Source organism: Lepisosteus oculatus, chromosome 15, assembly GCF_040954835.1.
Source record: "Lepisosteus oculatus isolate fLepOcu1 chromosome 15, fLepOcu1.hap2, whole genome shotgun sequence".
Classification (NCBI taxonomy): domain Eukaryota; kingdom Metazoa; phylum Chordata; class Actinopteri; order Semionotiformes; family Lepisosteidae; genus Lepisosteus; species Lepisosteus oculatus.
Window position 1 is genome coordinate 16,148,409 of NC_090710.1, and position 23,427 is coordinate 16,171,835.

Genomic DNA, 23,427 nt, shown 5'->3' on the forward strand with positions numbered 1-23,427 from the left:
AAAATGATTCACCAAAAATAATTTTATTTCTAAAAATGCTTTGTTTAGAAAAAAAAAAGATATCTTCCTTTAGACATTTGACCAGAAAGAATAGACTGCGTTAAACTGTTTTCATTTTAAACAAAAAAACTGTGCACATGCCTAGGTAAACCTTCTGACATTTAGAAAGTTGGGCATTTCAAGAAGAAAATTAGTATAGTCTTAGTCATACCTTATCCATCAACTTTTATTTTCTTACAACACTTTTAGTTCTATAAAAGTCAGAGGCACTTCAAGATTTGTCTGGGACAAACAACAAAGAAAACATCAAGCTGCAACATTGATTAAGGTAAGAAAAGAGGACATTTTAGAGAATCAGCCAGAAACCAGAGCAAACCCATGTTTCAATATGCTTTTTTATTTACTGCACTTTTGTGATTTTGGCAAATGCTAAATAATACCATGAAATGCTTTATAAAACATATTACAGTGTACACTATGCAAATACATAAGACCAGTTCATTCATCACATGTTCACTACAGCAGTACTTATATTACTGAATGCAAAACTGCACATTTCATTGAGATTCTCATCTTCCTACTCTGAATTCCAGAGAATGTGCAGCTTAGAGACAAATCATTCTATGGAACACTTTCACAAAGATAACTATGAAATATCCCCTTTTTTCCACACCAATGGATTGCATTATTTACAATGCAGGTAAATAAATACCCCTCCCAATTTACAGCTTATCTAAAAGAGTGGGAGTATACATAAAAGAATATCATAGAGAAGGCATACTCATTGTGCATATATTGAAGGCAGTGCAGGAGAAGTGTACCTGGAATGTTAGTACAAAAATAAAACCTCTCAAACAGGACTAGTTGAAGTTTTTGGTCCTTTCACAGTGCGATGTTTAGATTTCTGTTTTTTTCTAATCCCCACTGTTTTAATAGTAAACAGCAAATTCTGTTGTCAATGGCAATAATCTTGAAAAAGCTTAGTTATAAAACAAACACTATACATTGTTATCAATAATAAATGTAGGTGAAATGAGATACTGCTTTATTAAAATATTTATTTTACATTTTCAGAGGTTCAGAGGAATTACATGAAGTATACTCATAAAAGAACTGCTGTGAATGTGTTCATTACTGCCAAAAGCGCGAGATACACCAAGTACCATAATTCTCTCTGGCCACACTTTTACAACTGCAAAACAGGTTTTTATAAACTCACAAAGCATGAAGAGAAAAACGTTTGAGTGTGCACAGTTTGTCTGAAGGAATAATTCCATTAAGTGAACAAGCTTTACAAACTTAAAAGCTTTCAGAGGTCAAAGCGGAGAAAAATGCTTTAGAATTTCATTTGGTAACCATTAAATGAAAGTGTCAGGAGGCAAGTTCATTGGCTGAATCCCATTTTGTAAGTTATGTTTGATCAGATTTCAGGTGCACACTCCTGGTACTATAACAGTGTGGAAAAAATAAGTATTGTTATTTCATTCCAGGTGTTTATCAAACAATACACTTCACTTATCATTGTGATTATTTTTAGAGGGCAAAAGTAACAGTCTGAAAACACAATAACCCTTCTCTTCTTTTAATCTGCCTTGAGATATTTTTACTTTGTCATGATTTTAACAAAAAAAATGCCTGTCTGGAATTGGCAATTATCCATATTCATTTTTATATATACTGTAGGTACATTTGATATATTGAGTGTAATATCTACAACTTCAGCTCCTCTCCTAGCATTGCCTTGATACACAACTCACTATCTCCTAACAACTTCCAGAAGAAATTGTGCAGCTTATTCATAAATGTGAACACGACAACATACAGTATGCATAAACAGTTCTATCACGTTTCCATTCACTGTAGTGAATGATATATGCCCAAAAATATAGTGCACGTTGTACTTAAGTTCAAAGTCTTTGCTAAACATAGCCCTCAATGCTGTAATGCTTGTAACAGCTATTAAAAAAACAGAAAAAAAATCCTTTGTTCATATGTATGTTTTACAGGAGCTTTTTTTATAATTAAAAAAGGTAGATTACTTTTTGTAAAAAAATATTTCTTGTTGAAAAACCTACTACTTACTGAGTAAATTTCCTTTGTAGTTTCTCCTTAGATTCCAACTCTGCATGACAGCTATTCAAGTAAAAACGACTTTAGGAAAGACATCTGAAGTTTAAATGACTCCGTGACAGATGGGTGGTGGACCATAAGCGATCACATCTGTGGCCCAACGCCCCATTTACGACCAGCAAACAAGTTGTCCAGGTCTTTTCAGAACCTCTCTCTGCCGGAACACTTCAAAATTCATAACACTAGGTAATCATCATGAGTGATAAAGCAAGTCCAATACAGTCACCAATACAAAAAGTAACTAAAAATACTGATATAAACTGCATCTTTTTGGCACCAGATTCCTTTACCTATGTATCGCTAACTTAAAATAAAAATAGGTGTCTGCGGAGACTAGCAGGTTCTTTTCTGCTTGTTGGAAATAATAACACTATGCAATCAAAAGACATTAATACACATTGGACATCCATATATATAAGGATGAACCCACTCGCCAGATTATAAATATTTAACTCTATTATTGAATTAACACAGCTACCTGAAGAAGACCAGCCAGATATACAATGTGTCAATTCCAGAATTATTACACAGTGAATGTTTGAAAAGGTTTTAGCTTGGTGTTTTTGCTGGCTCAAATTAACTGAAAAATGAATCGTCATACACCTGATATTATTACACTGTGCTGCAAAGTCATTATAGCAAACCAAAATGAAGAAAGCCCTTCTCTTTGGTCATTAACATGAATACAGTTTAATGTCATTGTAAGAAAGCAGCCAAAGAAAGGCAAACACTAGTCCTCTTCTAATAGCCTGCTGCCAGTGTAACTAATGTACACGTACACAGGCAAAAGAAAAGCTAAGATATCACCAGCTCTGACTACTAGTCAGTACAGGGACATTAACCAGCCCCTGTATGATGTACTGTATAACTAGCTAGGGCAGATATTATGCATTCAAAGTGCCTGGTGCTTTTGAGGTATAGGATTGATTCATAATGATTAAGCAGATTACTTTTTCAGACCTGACAACTCTTAGTGCAAATTAGATTTGGATGGCAGCCATTTATGATCCTAAACTACATTAAACTTCCAAAAAATCTTTACATGCAATTCCTCTAGGGACAAAAAGGTCACTTCTACTTGTCCTGGCTTTACACAGTCAACAGAATAATTCCTAATTCCTTTTCAATAATTTAAAGGTCCATCTTGGGTCCCAAATCAGAATTCAAGCCTGGAATAAATCCTATATGGTCAGCAGTCTTGAAATATTTATAATAGTTACATAATTTGACACTTACACATCTGCATACCACCCACATTATAACATATTTTGAACAGTTTTGTTTTTCCTTATGAGCCCAGAATAAACATGATAAAAAATGAATCATAGCCACATCCACTATGGCAAATGTGTGTTGAAGTTTTGAAAATAAATGCCTAGAATTGCAAAGGAACCTGTTAACTGAATACAAAAACTGCACATGTTGCCCTAGGTAACCCTTAATATCCTCTCCTAACATGAAACATGTACCATATAAACTAAAAGAAGATAAATTAAAATAAAATAAAAAGTATGTTCCCAGAGATACGGGTATTGAAAGATATGGGTCTGAATTATCATATATTTATGTGTAACAATTAATACATTACAATTCATTTTGTGATCCACATAGTGTGCGGTTACATTGCCAAGGACTTTTTTAGGACAACCCTACTTTCATTTACCATGTTTCCATATGGTAAATTACAACACATTTAAGGGATTTATCTCTTCACACATCTCTTTACAAATACTGTATATACAAATGTTCAAAACTGCATTCTCTGCGTCTACACTTCACCATAATCCAGCTTTCCGAATAACATCTTTTAAGGCGACTGAATGAACAGACCCATGTTTTGGCCCCAAGAAGTCACCATCACTTCCAACCATTTCCATCTGTTTAGAGACAATCCATCCACGTTGGGCAACATACACTGTTGACTAACATGGTCAGAGGTACATACATCCAGGTGTGGAAGTCCAGACAAGATGGAAAAAGCAAAATCTTTGGCATCAGGAGCCAACAGTTTTGAGGTGTTATTCAAACTTCCCGACACAGAGTCAGACCTCAATCTTCTTCAGCTGCTCATACGTTATGAAGAACTGAGACAAGAAAGTTAAGGGAAAAAAAAAGTAAGAGAGCTGTAAAAAAAAAATGCATGCTTTCTGTTTGTTACTTTACAATTTGATTTTTGGACTACTGTTCATTGCCAGCTACAAAATAAAAAATAATCAGCAAAAAAACATAAGGAAGAAGTAAAATATACCTAGTGTAAATAAAGGGAAATGTCAAAGCAATTGCAACAGAAATAGAAACACTTGAGTGTAATGTGCATATACAGTATCTGATGTGCAAAAAATGCAAGGAAAAAGGATACAATGATATTCCAAGGACCCAGTCTCAGCCAGTTAGGAAAAAATCCTTTATATAGTGCAAAGAAACCTTCTGACCTCGATGTCTGAAAAAGAAAAAAAAAACGAGTCTTTTAAATAATAGCCTACCTGCAATCTCAACCGTAAAAATATGTATAAATATAAGTCACTATGAATGAAAGCATTGGCTTTATTATTATAGTATGAAAAAACTTTTTTTAAAACAAATTCAGATCTCAAGTGGCAAATATGGACTCTCTGGATACCAGAATCAATCCTTGGAGAAAAACTACCTTAAAATGTCCATTCAAAGTCATTCACAGCACGCACCAAAAGGCCACTCAACCATACGAACACTGGGCACCCATGGCCCCAGTGGGCAGTGCCCCCCTGCTGTACCTGCACTAGGCAGTCCAGTGTGCCCTTGTAGCCTGAACACGTTCCGTCAAGAAGCACTCGCTGGTTCATCATGCGGGTCCGTACAACATCGACAGGATTGGATGCCAGGGCTCCTGCCAGCCCACACACAAAGCTTGACCTGGAATGGAGGCATTGTTAGATAGGTGGGATCAGGAACCTTCTGTCTTCAGCCAACTAGGACAGACAGGATCCAGTGAGAAAGGCAGTAGTAAAGAAGGGCACTTGTGGCACAGAGACTTTGATCATAGGCACAAACAGGCCTGGTGCCCTGCAGAGCAAGCTAGTATTTCCACAGCAGCCAGCCACACCTATACTCTGTCAGTCAGGCCGGTTGCCCTGTATACCTTATTAGATAGCAACCTTGATTCACCTGTGAGTAATTATGTCCTTGATATCATTACCCTTTGATTTTAAAAATCCCTAACCTTCAGCGTCTTTTTGCAAAACATTGGTTATTAATTAGGTTAGTCTTTGTAAAGTCTGCATACAATAACACTAAAATCACAGGTATTTATGCTTTCATCAGAGGGGCATCATTTGGCCAGTTTCTTAAATCTGGTGATGAGAGTTTAATACATTAGTGATCAGGTTTCTGAGACTTTTACCAGGCTGATTTTGCAAGTTCATTTTGATTACACACTGATATTGAAGTCCACATACAGCCCAGAGCCGAGCTTCAAGAACTTCTGCTCTCTTTCCATCCAGCCACACAGCTCCCTCTCTCATTCAGATCACTCACACAAAGTGTGTGTAGACGGTGTCCCCCATGTAGCCAGACAGGATCAGGTGCTTCTTGGTGAGGTCGTACACTGGCAGCTCCACGCCCACCACAATGGCAGCTCTCTGAGCGGTCAAGGAAACCCCCTGAAGCAAAACAGCACATCTTCAATAGGCACTCATTTACATCCCTCTTCTTCCAGTGATAACAGGAACTTTTTAAAACCATGTATATTTCCTTCATGAAGTCAAAGTTTACACTGTTCATGCATCTCCTCTACAAATGATAAAATGACATGTACTTACGAAGGATAAAATTAGGGACCCTCACCAAAATAGGGAGCTGGACCCCTAAAATATGGTCATTATTTTGGGCAGAGAAAGTGATGGAGGTCTCTCTCATGCTCTTCAGGTCAACCTTCCACTGCAAGGGTCTATTCACTTGGACTGTGGCTCCATAATGTTTTTGCCAGTTTTGAAGGTTACAACGCACATTGCTTTTACAAAGTGGCCCAGAGTAATGTTAAGCCTAAGATGAGCCATCACAGTGGGGAAAACTTACTTTCCAGAGACCTCGGGTTCCTTCCTGCTGATAGATATTGATAAAGTTTCCGATCATTCCTCCCTGGACCACGCTTCCTTGGGCTTGCATTCGGATCTAGTGAACGAAAAGGCAAAGAAAACCGCCCTGTAAAAGCTCTGTACAGTATATAGATTCTACAGTGAAGTATGAATCATAATAAAACAATTAACAACACCTAAAAAATAATATACCCCCTTATAAGTGGCTAACACAGGAGGCTTGCCAGCGTTTGAAAGTGATTTCTTAATATTTCTGAGATACTATTTACTGTTTCACGACCTACTGTGCATGTCAGCCCAGCAGTTCTCAAACCGGGACCCCTTGTGGACCAGACAGCTAGTACATTGGTCCATGGAAAAGAAAAAATCAGATTTAGGGCTGAAACTATCATCGCTCCAACCTGACTTCCTGCCATTGAAGTCAGTGGAACTGCACTAGTTGTCTCGTGAACTTACCCAGGACACACACCTTCACTCCCAAGAACTGCTATGCGTCATAAATACATTTCTTGAGGCCCAGATGTTTAGGTGTGTAAATTACAAATGTAAACTGAGCACAGATTATTTCTTTGTTCTGTCAGATTTCTATATATACTGGAGTGTAAAAAAAAATAGTAGTGTGTAGTGATCAGCAAAGTGTTTGGAAATTGAAAAGGGGTCCACACACTCAAAAAAGTAAAAAAAGCACTGTCTGAGGCTATAAAATGCACAGAAATGTTCTATATTTTAAAATATTTTAAAACATAAAACAGAGAGCAGACTGTTCTGCCAATTTAGTGTGGTTGGTGCCTAGTAACAGACAGATTTGAGAATCCCTTCCAGCTGTTTCCTGAAAGAAATGACGACATAGACATCACACTTCTGAAGGATACTGGAAGCATTGGCATTACTCTGTGCTTGGTGTTCCCTTGCAATAATATTTGAACACATTTTCAAAGCATAATAAAGTCATATTCTGCCACCTGTATAACAGTGCTGGGTAAAGAGCCTTGCTCTGCTAACCTGATACTGAAATACTCATACATGCCTTTATTAAATCATGATTGGACTATTGTAACACTAATGTTATGGAGCTATCTTCTAGGTTTCTATTGTCATTGTATTAAGTAAACATACATGGCATTAGCACAGAACACCCATCCTTAGGGCACATTTATAAGGTACAGACAGGTCTTGATCAAGAGTTTATTTTGACATGCATATGTATAATCTTACAATTAATTCAAATTCTAATTCTAATTGATCTACATTCACAAAAATCAAATCACACAACCATCACACACAACATCATTTTTCATAGAGCACTTGCTCTGTTCTGAGACACTTCTCTCATGGTCAGTCACTGATATTGAAAACAACACATGAAGTGAAGATGAAGGTAAAAGCAGAGCATATCACAAATACTGGACCAGACCCTCACCATTTTAGTGGTATCTGACAGCCTGAACATGTTTGAAGGGGACAAAATTTGGAAGGCGCTCAACTGTTTCTAGACTCATTATATTACTATTACTCCTCATAAGACATGAGTATAAGTATTATGTGATGTAGTTCCAGAATAGGTCAATCCAGAATAAGAAGTGAAAGTTCCCATTTCCTTCAGATTCTGAACCAATAGAACCTTGAAGCTTTATGGTTAAGCTTTTCCTTAGTCCTAAAAGCCGTTACGACATTGACTACTTACATCGGTCCGTTCACTTTAAACTAGTTTGCTATTTTTGTATCTTCTGCTGAGATTTCAAACTATTTGGAATGCCAGTAACCCTTCTGTGTCACAGACGAAGCAAATTTGACTAAGGTTGATTTTTAATTGCTAATCTATCTTTTAAACGCACCAATACATGTGTTTGTGGTCTAGTAAATGGCACAGGGAACAGCAGTAGCCATGACTTCTGCCAAGCATGTCCACATTCCTGTCAGAGCCCTGAAGGTTTTATTGATAGTAGCTGCAGCTGACACTGGCAGCAGACAGTGTGCTGGTTTGCCCTGTGATCTTTACAAGGAATTTCACTCTTGAAGGAACCTTCAAGAGTGAAACATTCCATCACCATTTCGGCTCTGTGTGCCATCAAGTCTTTGAATGACTGACAAGATCTTTTTGCAGTTGTCCACTGGAGTCAATATGGCATTTCATTTTCACACTAGCTGGGATCCCAATTTAAACTGCTCCTTTAAGGCCAACACACGTGCACACTTGGGTAAGCATTCTAAACACATAAAATTATACTACAACAAGTAAAACTGCATATGCTACAATTGCAACGCCCGGCCTTAGTGTTCTCTTCAGATGCAGCTATAGGCCGCAGATGAGTTTGGCTTCAGTGGAGTGCATACTAGAAAACACAATCCTAGATTGCACTCTTTCTCTATTATAGTCACAAGACCCTAGGAGAAGCTGCTGTGTGTCAATACATTGCACCTAGGGCAGGAGTACAGTAATACACATAGATCATGAGTGGTCTGAGTGGGGATCTGTGTCAGTTTACAGGCTACAAAGGAGCAAATACAGGTTAATTCCATGCTGAATAGTCAAAAGAAGGGGGAAAAAATTTTGGAAACCAGAACTTTGTGTTCTTCCTTTTCACTTTCTTTCAAACATCTTCAGACCACCTCCACTATGATCTAAAAAAAACACTGCAAAATTTCCTTTTACTTTGCAAGCATTCCCTTCTGCTTGTTCCTATAAATATCACGGTAAATACAAGCTGCACCGGTTATGCCAAGAGTCTCATTGACAAAAAGAAAGAATATCTTAAGAAATAGACTGGATATTTGAGTCAGAGTCACCAATTCAAAACAAAGTTTCACAAATGTGAAACTACCATTACAATACAGGTCTAAATAAAGTTTGATTGGGAACAACATGTTATGTTTCCTTCTGAGCTGTGCCCATATCTGCTTTCTTTTCTACGCAATGACAAGCTATTAAAAAAAGAAGTACTTCCATGTATAACAAATACTGGCATTCCTTCAAAACTATAGCCATGGTCACTGTGTCTATTTTAATCCATTACCAGACGCGCAGTACAAAGTCACAGTGTGACACAGGACAAGCTGTTCCTTTCTGTTCTGAACTCATTCAACTACTGAACTCCTGGCACGATTAAAAAAAATAACTGACCTAGAAGAAAGTGAAAGCTTTTACTTTCAAAGAAATAAAGGACAAAATCCTGACTTTCAATATTTCTACATTAATTACTTTTTGCTTTAATAAAATCTAACACTTAGTGCTACCATGAGAAAGAAAAGGTAATCCTTTTTTTGCTACAGTAATCAAATATTCTGCAGAAATAAAACTTTTGAGCCTCAGAATAACTTTTGCCCAGGAATTTACAAAATTGCCGAATGGTTTTCAACAAATTTACTCTTGCACCACAATTGCATAAACATCTAACACAACCAGAAACTAAAACACCCTATTAGCATAATAGTTATTATCTGTTATTAGCTGTAGGGTTGTAACACACATGCATTTAATTTATTCAGCCCAGAACTACTGCTTTCAACTGAGCACTGTCATTTAAACATGTGACATAAGAAAATCTAAAGTCCTTGTTTGTGGGTCATGAAGTGTTTCTTGGTTTATGCACTTGATAACAGGTACTCAGTAAAACAAAGCAGCTAAAATAAATACTTTACAGACTCATTGATTCCCAACATAATATCACCATGGTATTTCTCTAATTAAATGGTCAAGTAAAATATTCACCCACGAGTCACGTATTGCAACATACGACTTTCTCACACTAAAGGATAGTGGATTTTACAGTTTCAATCTCTCATTTAATGATCTATAAATCCTAAAGTTTGGTTTGACTACTGTATTGCTTTCACACTGTGTCAAGAAGAAATAAAACATCAACATAAGCACCCTCAGTCTTTTTTAAAATGTGCTTCTTCAAACTCATGTGCTTCCCATTTTGAATTTTTAGTTAATGTTTTTACTACCTACAAGAAACATTCAGGACTATCTACATGTCATCTATCATGTTATTTCCCAGTTCTTCCAGAATATTGCCTAAAACTTCCTGGATTTTCTTTGTAGCTCCTGAATGTCCTTTTCTGGACTGAAGGCATCTCAACCATTCACCCTTCTTACCTTGAGCACGTCGGTGGGGTTAGCAATTGAGGATGAGATCACTCCAGACAGAACGCCACACAGCATGTTCATCACCAGTGTCTCATCTGCACAATACAAAACACTGCATTTAAGATGTGGTACTAAAAAATGCACACCTGCTCTTGCAAATCTCAGAATCCGCTCCCCCAAAGATATCACATTTCAAGTAACCAACCTCCAACCTCCACCTCGCTGAACTTTTTTTCCTTTTAAGCTTTTTGTGAGCACTATTTTCTATGCTCTTTTAAATCCTCTATGCTCTCTCCTTTCCCTCCTTTTAAAAGACCATCTTATTACCAATTAATTTTGGATGACAAAATCTTTGTGCAGAAGGTTCTTATTAAGAATTGTATTTATTTATTTATTCTTTTGTCTTACAAATCAAAAGAGGATATATAATGAATATTTGCCCTGACCTCTCCCAAGAAAAATACCTAATACTTTTCTAAAATGCATTTTTTTAATAATCTAAGAAATGTAATGTAAAAGGAATATGCAGTTGTTGGCAACCTGCTGGCAAAGCAACAAACAGAAACTGGGTTAAAAGTCAGAATCCACAGGGAACATCTTACTGGCAGCAGTCTCCATTGGGTTTCCTGGCTACTATTCTATTCCTATTCTTTAACAATTAGAAAAGACTACAAACTGCTTGTACTCATTTGTACAAGTTGCCTGGTTAAGCGCTGTTCTGTCTGATGTTAATAACTCAGTTCTTCACCGAATCTCACAATTTAAGTGATTACTTATTTTCTGCCATATATGTAATCATAACATCCCAGATAACAAGATCAAAAAAGTAATAGAGAACTGCAAACTCATTAATAGAAAACGCAATTTAGTAAAGCAATTGGAATAACAGCTTAGCTCTGCACCTACAAGTTAAATATGACTGCATTCTCTAATACATAAATGGAGTCATATTTAAAGTACAGGAGCATCCAACCATCTGATTTTGATTGTTATAATGGTTCAACATTAGCTTGTTTCTCCAGGGCTCAAACATGATTCTTTGTCAAAATGTTGTAATTCATAAATATTCTTTTCAAACCAATGAAAAAGGCACCTTGCCTTGTGCATGAGAAATGTTATTCTGCCTAAGATGCAAAAAAAGGCATTAGTGGTCATGGCCACCTGAAGGTTTTAACATCTGGAAGCTTTATAAACGGTACTGGGTAAATATTTAACTAAATTACTCATTTTCAAAGGGTGTGCACTGTGCATTTGTAAATAAATAATCCTGGTTGTTACTGGCTAAATTTTATCAACCACTTACAATGTGTGACTTTGGGTTCCCATCTACAAACTACAGAATTTGCATATTTACATTCTCTGTGGGATAAAAATATTATTTTTAAAGACTCATCACAAGGTTCCAGCAACAGGGAGATTACATGTCTTAAATGTCTGAAAGTAAAAAAGTGAACTCATACCATAGAACAACATGACTACTTTTTAGGAAAGCAGGTAGAAAGCAAATTTAAACAAGAACACGATTTTATTTCTACCAATGCTTACGCTGTGTGCTTTAGCACACAAAATGGAGTAAATTAGGTGAGAAAATAGGACAAATTGAGTAAATTATTTAAAATAAAATGTATAAACAAACATAAACTACACTTTAGAAAATGATTTTTCAACCCATTATTCACGCACATATTATTCCATAAAAAAAAACATATAGAATACCATCATTTAAATGTAAAAATATTCTATGGATTCCAACCAATGTAGGCAGACCTAGAGGCAAATGAATCAGCAGGCTAAGACTGAAAAGAACACTAGTACAAGTCCTACTGACTACAGTAAGGCAGCAGCTACTGAGGGTTGAGTCAGACAGCACTGCTGGTGAGGGGCTTCTCTCACTCACCTTCTGGCCTGTCCACAAACAATCGTTTGAAGCTCTGGTACGTGCCAATCTTGATGGTGCCATAGGAAGCCTGCCGGAGCATCGCAGGAGCAATCCTGGAATGTGCCACACAACCGTGAGAAACCAGGAAAATAACTAGACAGGAGGTAGAAGGATGGTATCTGTATTTGTTCCTTTACTGGACACTGTTCCGAATGCTTAACTGTTGTTTTGGAAATGGTAACATAAGATGGGGCTCTTGTCATCTCTTGGCTTGAGAGGACATCCTGCTTTAGGTGACACAGAGTTCAGCACTTAAAAGAAGAAAAGTATTAGTGGAGTAAGTGGGTTTCAACAGCTAGAGGAAAAATACTGAAGCCTAGGGGCTCTTCCAATCAGCACTCATCCTGACTTCTACAGCATCCAGAGGTCTGAGAATATATGACTCTGCACTGGATGAGGGGGTCCACCTCACCAAAGCCGACAGCCATTTGTACAGCTGGGCAGACTGGAGAACTGGGGTAATGTACCCTGTACCTCACTTACATCTACAGAACCCTCGGGAGAAGACTTGTTATTGCTTGAATAGGTAAAATCATTAACAAGTAATAATAAGTAATCATACCTCAAAAGCTACAGAGACTCGAACCCATAGCCTTCCACTAACGAGTCCAGAGTCATAATCACAACTCTATGCATACTTTTTTGCAAATAGCTAATCACAAATTATACAATATGACTGGCGTAATTTTACCATTTTCAATCAATAACAAGACTCATTCTGGGGTTTCTGTAGATGGAAATGAGATCAAAAAGGGAATCGAGTTCTATCTCACCTCAAATTACCTTACATTTAATCAACTTCTACAAACTAAAGGGAATAACTTAAGGAAACCTCCTATCCAGCAAAAAAGCCAACATACAGACTTCAGCTCACAACAAAACAAATGCACAAGGCAGTAGATGTAAATCTAAAGTGTGGTTTTAACAACCAGAATAAAACAAAAACTGTATTAAATAAAAGCAGTTCAACACTCCTTGGATTAGCATCCTTTACAATCCTCATGACATTTGAGTTCTTCTGATCTGGCAGTACCGGATAAGGCTCTGTCTTGCTTACCCTGAGTATAGTGCCCTGAGGCCTTCCTCTCTGCATATCCGGACAAAAGCATGGAGCATTCCTCGGTACCGAATCTCTCGGTACTTACTGTCGCTGACCTGGCCTTGGACCTGCAAGCGCGTTTTAGTGAGGTCAATGGGGAAGGTTCCTGGAAGAAAAACCAGAAACCGTGGTTATAACCAAATCTAAGTGCTCTGCCAGGCAGTGAGGTAACATGGAAAAAAACTAAACTTAATAAATAAGTGCTAGGGTATGTGTAGAAATATATTTACCCCCCTGAAAATAATTATTCTCTGGTAACACTATACAACATGTATTCTGCTACCCATTTTTCTACATCACCAATCAATTTTTTAACCCTTTTAAATCAAGATCAATTTTGCTAGAATTTGTTCTGTGTCAAAGTGATTTCTGCAGAAATGTCTATTTCACTTGTATAGTTATAGTTACTGCAATTTAATTGATTAATGACAGCAGTTTTACAACTGTACTTTCAAACAGCTGTGCCATGTGGCATCATTTAGAACCTTGTACTGGGTAGATCCTGATTAATAACTACTTTCATGTAATATGACCCTATTTTTATTCATAAAAAAGTACAAAACAACACATTCTGTTAAGAATTAAATTATTTTTTGCGCTCTTAATCAAACAGACCCTTAAAAGATGCAACCTAAAAGAACAGTTTTGTCCATGAAAACAGTCACAGGAAGCAATAATGAATGCCTTGATATATAAATTCTTGACATGCCTGAAACACACTAGTCTCTCCAGGGTACTTAAGCTCCTTGTAAAACTTACTGCTTGCCGGCAGTTCTCCTACCTTCACAGGCCATCAGAGTTTTAAAAACTGTTCCCCATTTTGTGTTTTAATGTAGTCAATGCAAACAGCTTTCCCACTTTAAAAGCCTTGTCTTCAGAAGGATAACTATGCGCATAACATTGATTTTAAGCTTACAAATAAAATACAAACACTTACCACACTCTGCAGTCACAGAAGCCAAGCCTCCATACACAAAAGGCTTCCAGTTCAAATTAGACATTGTGTGCGCATATGCTTCCTCACGGATTCTGTAAGGAAAAAGGCTTTGAGCTACAGGCCGTCCCAGCTAACAAGCACTTCGGTACCATGTGTACTATGAAACAAAGCAAGCCAGTGGCCTTATCTCCAGAGGGTTCGGAGATAAGACACAGTTGTCAGGACAGGAATTCGACTCCTTGTTCCAGGCTAAAACACATCAAGAAACTTGTCAGACCCCACCTAACCCTGCTGTGCCCCTCCTGGCCTCTGTCCAACCTCTTGCATTGCTCAACACTACCGGATGGAGGGACAGAAATGTTCGCCAAGATCACTCGTGAGAAGTGGAGTTGGGCTTGTTTGTAAAAACAGATGTTTTCTTTGTTTTTGAGCAACACGTGTTGCATTTTTGTGGCCTTTTTTTAATCTAGAGATCATATTTGCCCTTTTTTGTTTGGAACTCATTTTGAATTTTTTTGTTTTTTTTGTTGGATTTTTTTCAACTTTAAGTTTAAGTAAAACAAACTTCAAGTCACTATTATTTTAGAGTCCTCTTGCAATAGATAGATAGATAATACTTTATTAATCCCGTAGGGAAATTGATAAACTAAGTGTGAACTAACTTATGAACTAACACACTAAGTGTGTCTCAAATGAAAAGGGTAACTGAATTGAACTAATAAGGTTTAAAAATTAAGGAATGTACAAATGTAATGATATCACTCTGTAATTTCGGCTGAACTTGTTTTCAATGGCAGTGTCAGTCTTTCTGTTAACACTGAAACGACAACAACACACATCTATTCTTCAGTGTTTTCTCTTCCAATGTGAGAGCTGCCTTTCCAAAATGTTCCAAAAATCCAAAGGTCTTTTAAGATATTGTCAGCATGTCAGCAGTGTGTCAGTCCTAAACGTAAAAAAAAACTTGTATCAAAAAAGGCAACTAAAGGGAGACCTGCAAGTCTTCATTCAAAATATTTTATGCTAAATCAGGTAGTTTGGAGTAAGGTGAAGTTTCACTGGTTCAATGACCAGTTATTGCTGAGCTTTGCACAACTCAAAACAAGAAGAACTTGTTTTAAGACACAGTGTAAACTTATTTTACTTTCAATAGGTGGTATTTGCATAACTATTTCAAACTCAGCTGTCTCAACTGTAACCATTAGCGGAACTGGCTCTGTGCAGTTGAAATAGGATGGGGCTGTGAATTCACCACGCCTAAAACAAATGTTCCCAATACTAAGTGGGGGAAAACAGATCGGGGGAAAATTGGGGAACAGCTAAGAAAATACCCAATATGCCTAACAAAACCTTCTACACATTACACACTTAAGAAGCCCCGAAAGAAAAATAAATAAACCTTAATTACTAAAGCTATGTTTTATTCTTGATGGATCAGAAATACCAATTTATGGGACCTTCCGCTAGTTCACGCACAGGCATTCTGTGCACAGACTATTATCACAAAGACTCATGTATACAGTTGGTGCATGGCACTTATTAACATAGTGAGAAGTCTTCCCTAAAGAAACCTTAATTAGTCCAAGAACAAACACTGTCTGATTTTATCTATGGAAGGGACACTAATAAAGATGAGATCTAACACAAGTCAGGGCAGATAAGGTTTTGACTGGTCATGAAGGCTAGTGGAATTAGTTCATAGAAACAGCACACTGATCTGATCTTCTGTTTAAAGACAAAAAAATTGGTTTGAAACTCAATCAGCATCACAGCTTCTAGTCCCAGTCAGATAAGGAAAATAATAAAGTCTTAGTATACTATAACTAAATATGATGTGATTTAGTACTTGGTTATATCTAAAGTCCATCAATTGTTGCAGAGCTGCTTCACCTAAAGGAAAATTGCAGCAAAATGAGTCCAATCCCCAATCCCAAAAATCCAATCTGTGACCAACTTTTCTTGGAAAGAGCCCTCAACAGTGTTAAACACAGACACCCGCCATCAAGCACTCAGATTTATTTTGGGATTGGTGGGTGGGCCAAAGTTTTGATTTAATCAGGACTGTACTGAGTCATGGGACCTCAATGTCTGGAACACATGCAGGCAAATCCCCAACACCACCTCAGTCGCTGTCTGGCACTCATCCAGGATGGCAACGGGAAATAAATGCAGTAGTTCCCAAACCACAAACTTGCAGGTACAAATATAAGAAACAAAGCAGCTGAATGCCTGTTGACTTAATGAATACCTATGGTAAACAATGCAGAGGAATTCACACACAAAATACCCTGAACTCCACCACCTCACTATGTACCGGGTGACTGTTTTCCAACTCAAATACTGCCTGTGCCATCCATCCATTTTCTAACCAAATGATCTAATTCAGTGACCCGGAGCATATCTTGGCAAGCAACGGGTGCAAAGCAGGATACACCATGGACAGGACACCCGTCCATCACAGGCACACACAGAGACAAACGCACACACTCACACCAGGGCCAATTTTCTGAGAAGCCAGCTAACTCACCAGAATGTGAGGGGAAACTGGAGCACCCAGAGGAAACCCAGGTGAAAAACAGGGAGAGCTTACAAACTCCAGATAGATAGCACCCTAGAAATTGAACCCAGGGCCCCAGTTCTTGCAAGACAGTAACCACTGTATTGCTCCATTATGATACATATGAAAACACAAACTTATATTAATTTTAAGCGCAAAAAGCAGTCTTGACTAAAAAGCATCTGATACTGTATTCACATTAATAATAATTAAGCATTATGATTGCTTTGCTACACATGACAAAACATATATTTATTCCTTTGCTCCCAATGAACAACAAAGACAAACTGGCAACTTTAGTGTACTGATAGTAAGGAAGACAACATCTGGGACAAATGCTCCTTGCCCAAAACAGTAAAGCCAAGAGGAGGATCATCAGTCCTCTTCTCCACTGAAATGGATCAAACTGCTGATAGGACAAAAGGGGAAAATAAGTACATATTTTTATCAGCTCTTTTAGAAAGTATAGTAGATAAGAGCTGAACTGGAATAAAAAAACCCAACAAAATCTGTTCAGGACCTGAGGCAGGAATACCAAATGACCTGGCTTCTTCTCCCTTATACTCACAGATATCAGACAATTCTGTTCTACTGCAGTGGATGAGGCCTACAGAGGAACAAATGGGGCCAGCCAATTTCCTGTTCCTGTCAACTGAAGAGCTGAGGTTTAACAAGACCTATTCATTCCGGACAGGAATAATAAAATATTTTGTACACTAAAACACTGAGAATTTGCTTTTCTCTGTACATGGAATACATTAATATTTAATATTTGGACAATAACACGCTAGGAATTTGCTTTTCTCTGTACATTCCAATTTTGTTGTGGGTCCATGCATGATATAGACAAACAGCCTAGATGTAACTGCCTGTGTTGCTCTGTGTACAAACAATGAACAGTTTATCTTCTTAAAGTATATAATTTGTGGTTCTCCTTTGTTGCTATTTCTTCCTCTAACAGTCCTGCTTCTGACAGAATGTCACAAAGTCCAGGCGCAAGACTTTATGAAGGAAAAACACATCAGCACTGTACCAGCCTGGTGCACAAGCAATTTAAGATTTCTCATGCAACTGGAAAACAAGTACCTATCGAATGTGGAGCTACAGTACAACCACATACCATTCACTCTCCTTCACCTTTCAAACAAGTCTTTTCAAGTTCCCCCTTCCCCCAGTCGGCCATTACGAAGAATTACGAAGAAAAGCAGTGCGTGCAAAAGCAACAACATGAAAAGATGTGAAACACTAAACAGCAGATATAAACCACTACTTTAAAAATCAGATCATGGGCGGCACAGAGGAAAGCACATGAAAAGCCAATGCAGAATTTTGGAAACTACATGACCTTCTGTGTCCTCTGCCACAAATAAGTATTAATGTGCCCTCCAGAGTCCAACAGAGGACAAGAGATTTTATTTGTCTTCACTGTAATCCCTAGTAGACACTGACAAGACTCTCTTCTTTCACTGGCCACTGGAAACTAAGTGAGGCTAAAGCCCTTGAAGTCCGAACATTATACATATGTGGGTTTCTCTGAACACACAGTTAACTTTAATGATTGCACAGATCTTACTGTAAATGGAATGTGCCCTAAATTTAAGCAGCAGTTTAATTGTACCCAAATTTATCAGCAAGGATCACACATTCACAGCTGCTTTCCTAATTATACAGACAAAATATATGTCTGCCATCACTCTTCATCTTTATATACTACTGTATATTGACCGTGGAGACACTGGGCTGTTGTCACATTTGGGCAACTTCCTCTGTGTGGTCCAATTTAAAAACGACACCATTGAGTCCTAACATGTAAAAGTATTAGAAAAAAAGCAGAAACAATAGCCTCCCGCTCAATCTTTTTGATGTTTCCAGACACTTAAAATAATACATATTACCTTAAACTAATCATATTAATAATTTTATCTTAACAATTTAAAAAAAACATGTTTTGCATTGCACTGATACCTACGCCTTTATGGGTTGGGGATTTGCCGTTTCTTACAAAAGCTTTCTGAAAATGGAAATATTAACATGGAATAAAAAGAAATTAAGCTTCGCATTTCAATTAATGCACAAAAAAGCAATATGTTTTTAGCTCCATCCATACCAAAGCGTCCACGAATTGTGGGCTATGCCTTTTAGGGTCTAATAAAAAAAAAAAGTTCCATATTATCACACTTACATAAATAGTAAAAACGAGTCTTTGAGCAGAGAAACTGCGTAGCACTTTTAGGATTGTATCATACCTGGAACTTATATCCCCCAAAATTTCAACACGATTGCTGCATTCATTAAACAGCTTGTTTATACCGTCTTTCGTTGAAGTTGAAAAATAAACACTTCCTGTAAATGTTTTGATGCTGAACAACGCACGCGATACAAAACTACCTCAAATGCAGAACAGTAATACGGGATAAAAACTACTTAGCAAGAGAATATAGGAGAACAGCGGATATAGAAAAGCTACTTACTTGCAATGCAGGAGCTTGCTTTAAAAACCGTGTTTCTCGCCGAAATCGACTGATCCGTCCACGTTCCTTCACTCCGAGAAATACGAAAATTCAATAAAGGCACTGACGAGTTATGGCAGAAATAATGAACCATACACGTGTCGTTTATTCGAAACGCTTAAAAGCCCTTGCTGCGGTTTGGTTCTACTTAAGTCTGCGTGAAAAGCAAGGCTTAATTGTTTTCATGCGTTCACCTTCAAGCACATCTTATGGTCTTTTCGAGCTAACGGATCGGATTAAGGAAGAGACAAGTTAATTTCACTCGTGGTGCGGTGGCATCATACGCGCTTCTTCCGTCAAGTTCTCACAAATGACATCCAGACCCTCTGCAACAAACCCGCCCAGTAGTTCTGCTCACACACCCCCATCCGCTCAGACCGACAGCCCTTCCCTTTCACAACGAAGTAAATCGATGTCACATAGTAAGGTGCTGCCTTTTGAGTTTTAATTATTATAATTTTAATATTATACTTATGATAATAAACCGTAGTTTACAGATCGTTGTTTAGGAAAAGTAAACGGAACACGGTATTGTTTTGTACGCCGGTTACAGCCCCTTTTCAACAAAATACGCCATCCCTTTTCCAGTTTGCAGGCAAAGGATACACGGATTCCTCCTTCTGTCACACCGCTTTACCAATGCTGCCATCAGCTTTGTCCACCCCGTCCTAGTCACCTCTCTCAGAGAACATTATTGCCGTCTGCGGGCCCGCCAAGCTCATCACCCTACACTTCAAATTCATGTAAGGCCAAGGCACTCGTACAACTGGCCAACTTAATGAAAAACTGTTCTTCTTTCCGATTTCTGGCAATGTAGTCAAGGTAGTTGTTTGGCGTGGTGAGGATCCTCGTTATCCTGATGACACAGAGGGTTTCCACTCGAAAGTTATTCTACTGAGCGGTGCCCAACATCGAACAACACAATGCTTCTCTGTTGCTTAGTATTTCCAAAGAAAATGTACACTCAAGGACCAGCAGAAGGCACTATCAAGCAGGCACAATAGCGTAAATATACAAATAAATTAAATAATGACTGAGTCAGTTGAGTTAAGGTAATTGTAAGACACTTTCAGACACGTACCCCGTAATTTCCACTGGCTCCACTGTCTGCAAACACGTCATCAAGTCGACTACAACAAACCCCTCAAACGTGCTCTACAGCTGCAGCAGAAGCCTTCGGGCTCTCGGTGTATCTGGTTTTGACCGTAGTTTCAGAGCCAGAGCAGGGAAAACAGACATGGACAAGTGACTTATTATGCAAATCATGCCACAACAAGTGAAACAGTGAAACGACTGAAAGTGGACAATTATCCCTTTAAGAATGTGTATAACTTAGTAGACGATTGTATGATATTTTAGAGTGTGCACTCATCGTACGATTGGTATACATTGTGGAATAAAGTTTATTTTGTTAAACAAAATCGGGGTCTGACCGATTCTCACTGACTTGCTCGCGGTTTCACCCATTTTGTGACGGGTATGAATCGGGTTCTGTAGGCTAGGCTTTGCAATTATCAGAGCGGTACTTGAGAAAAACAAAAGTTTGACATGCATACAACACGGGAGCACTTTTGTCTTTAAAACTGCCTCTGAGAGTTTGCGCTTGACTCCTGTACAGGAGACCATGGCAAGCCATGCTATTTTATGGGCCTTAATTTTAGTCAGTCTGTTCGATTGTTTATTTCAATATTATTTGGTGCGAAAACGGCAAGAGATTTGTTTTTTTTTACATACTTTACAAGTACATACTTTTCAAAATAGTTAAGTGAAGCCTTCAGGTGGTAGGATTTGCCAAATGCGCGCAAAGCAGCAAACAGGTTATGCAGGTCTGCGTTTTTAAAGTACCGTCTGTCCTCTTAACTGCTTTAGCCAGTACAGGGTGGAGCCGGAGCCTTATCCCGGCAAGCAAGAGACGCAAGGCAAGATATCACCCTGTACAAACACGCACGTACACCAATGTTAGTTTCCCCAGAAGACAATTAACTTACCAGTATGTCTGTGAACTGTGGGGGGAAATCGGAGTAAACCCACATGAACAAGAGGAGAACATGCAAACTCCTCATAGACAGCACCCCAGGAGCTGAACCCAGGGCTGCGAGGAAGCAATGCTTACCACTGTGCCTAATTAGGATTGTGTTTTTGTACAGAAGAAAACATAAAAAATGATACCATTTAGGGCTTGTCAGGCATCATGCACATAAAAGAAACGAAACAATGAGCATAACACATAGGCAGCGATTAACACTATAGGCTACACAATAACTATTCTAACTATATTCAGCATAACTGGACTACATGTATATATTGCATACACCATGGACACATAACAGCTCTGCTCACATTGAGTTCTATTCAATTTTAAAAATGTAACCTCAATTTTGTGATTTTTATGTTTTTGTGAATTTTTGTGATTTATGTGAGCTCGCAGAAAAAGACATTTCATTGCCAGCATCTACTGCTGCACGCCGTATTGTTGTGCGTTTGATAAATAAACTTTGATTTGATTTGATTTATCACAAAAGGTCACCCGAATATCGGTACTTTGCACGGTACCTGCAAAATGAAAGCCATAATGTCACAGGTAATTACCTAAAACAAACATCTTTCCCTTTTAATTTAACCTAGACCGTTATTAACGATCGATTTTTGTATGGGTTTGGTCAATACATAAGGGCTTGATATTTAGAAGTAAAAAGGAGACACCGAGCTCATGGGCGGAGTGGGAACACCACTTCGAAAAATCATCCACAATTTTTACCGTAATAGCATGATAGTGTTAGAGCTTTACAGACCGATTAATTTAAGGTGGTCAGTATTAAGAACGAGAATCGCTCGATTTGAGCACTTCTCGAAATGTTGCATAAAGTATTGTAATGCTAATAAAAATGTGGTTATGCAAACCAGGTTTCAGAAATCCGCTCCAGACTTGGATCTTATTTTGCCGATTAAAAAAAAAAGTTTGTTGGTTCTTCGCTTCGCACTTCAAAGACCGTAGAAGACAAGCGATACATTTTAACCCCTCTATATTACCGCCAGGGGGCAAATTTGTTTCAAAGCTTGTGGCTCAATGACGTCAACGATGCTGCCAGTATCTAAGCTGGGAAAAAAAGTATATCGCTCCTTTTCAGCCAGATCCGCTAGTGGGGAGAGCAGGAGCCATATTTGAATCAAACCCTTAAAACACAATCCAGCAGAATGATCATCTACAAGGATATCATCACCGGTAAGAAAGCGATGTATTCAGAAGAAGCAGTTTTTAAGATTTAGATTTTGTGTCTATTTCTTACCGTGGAAAGAATTAATTCGTAATATTTCACTTTTTTATGCCCGTGTTTTACGAGGCCTAGTAGCGTAGGCCCCGGCTTGATACTGAACTCGCAGGATGCTGATTGACCATGGTTTTGTTCTTTTTCGTTTGAAAATATTGTCGTGTTATAGGTTTTTAACCAGTCCCGCTAAAGAAAGACAAAAGCAAGTGATTTAATACGATTTCTTAGCTAAGCGGTATTAACGACAAGTAAACTTCGGGGGCCGGTTTGTACCCCCCCTATAAAGGCTTTATTCATGAAATTCCATTAGTATTTTACTTGTACGTGGCAGACTGAAATATTACTCAATCGAATAGTGAAATCGGTTGCTTTAGTATCTTATTCGTTGTAAAGTAATTCAAAACGCGAAGGAAATTTTTATTACCTTTTGCCCCCAGTTGGGACGCATTTTACGCTTTAAGAGGGGCCGAAGTATTGATGCTTTTGTTTGTCGGAATGTGGCGGGACCTCTTCTAGAAATATTCAGGCGGGGTGTGAAAATAGCGGAGCTCAGTGGCATCCCGCTCTAGAGCCGGGAAGTTCAGTGAGGGCTGCTGGAAGTCGGATTCACGTCACCAATTTTCTTTCCTGCAGGAGATGAGATGTTCTCTGACATCTACAAAATCATGGAGTCGCCCAACGGAATCTTAATCGAAGTCGAAGGCAAGGTAAGGGGTTTTCGCAAGAGGCCGAGGTGTGCAGAAACTGTGGGGCTGGGTGTGGGGGGTGAATCAGCCTTGTTCACTGCGAGTGTGTTTAGTGGGGCGCTTCTCTGACGTGATCG

At 38.3% G+C, this 23,427-nt stretch overlaps 2 protein-coding genes across 7 annotated transcripts in view; one reads left to right on the forward strand and one right to left on the reverse strand.

The window, feature by feature from the left end:
• Nucleotides 1–377: 377 nt before the first annotated feature.
• On the reverse strand, nt 378–23,194 carry LOC102686086 (kidney mitochondrial carrier protein 1). Of its 5 annotated transcripts, none has more exons than XM_015363780.2 (11): nt 19,942–20,274; nt 19,297–19,398; nt 14,269–14,360; nt 13,290–13,437; nt 12,191–12,285; nt 10,303–10,388; nt 6,184–6,279; nt 5,644–5,768; nt 4,884–5,022; nt 4,490–4,570; nt 378–4,214 (listed from the first exon to the last, which is right to left on the reverse strand). In XM_015363780.2, the coding sequence occupies exons 3-11, from the start codon at nt 14,330–14,332 to the stop codon at nt 4,173–4,175; spliced, it is 876 nt and encodes a 291-aa protein (XP_015219266.1). In that variant the 5' UTR covers nt 14,333–14,360; nt 19,297–19,398; nt 19,942–20,274; the 3' UTR covers nt 378–4,172. The 5 variants fall into 5 exon arrangements, with proteins under 5 accessions (XP_015219266.1, XP_015219265.1, XP_015219268.1 ...); XM_015363779.2 differs by having other exon boundaries at nt 19,297–19,558; XM_015363782.2 differs by lacking the exons at nt 19,297–19,398; nt 19,942–20,274 and adding an exon at nt 23,029–23,194.
• The window catches only part of tpt1 (tumor protein, translationally-controlled 1), a 295,888-nt gene continuing 294,908 nt past the window's right edge, over nt 22,448–23,427 (forward strand). For both annotated transcript variants that reach the window (XM_069178894.1, XM_015363785.2), the window contains exons 1-2: nt 22,448–22,558; nt 23,238–23,311. In XM_069178894.1, the coding sequence (XP_069034995.1) occupies nt 22,531–22,558; nt 23,238–23,311 (102 nt within the window). In that variant the 5' untranslated portion in view covers nt 22,448–22,530. The remainder of the gene's footprint in view (nt 22,559–23,237; nt 23,312–23,427) is intronic.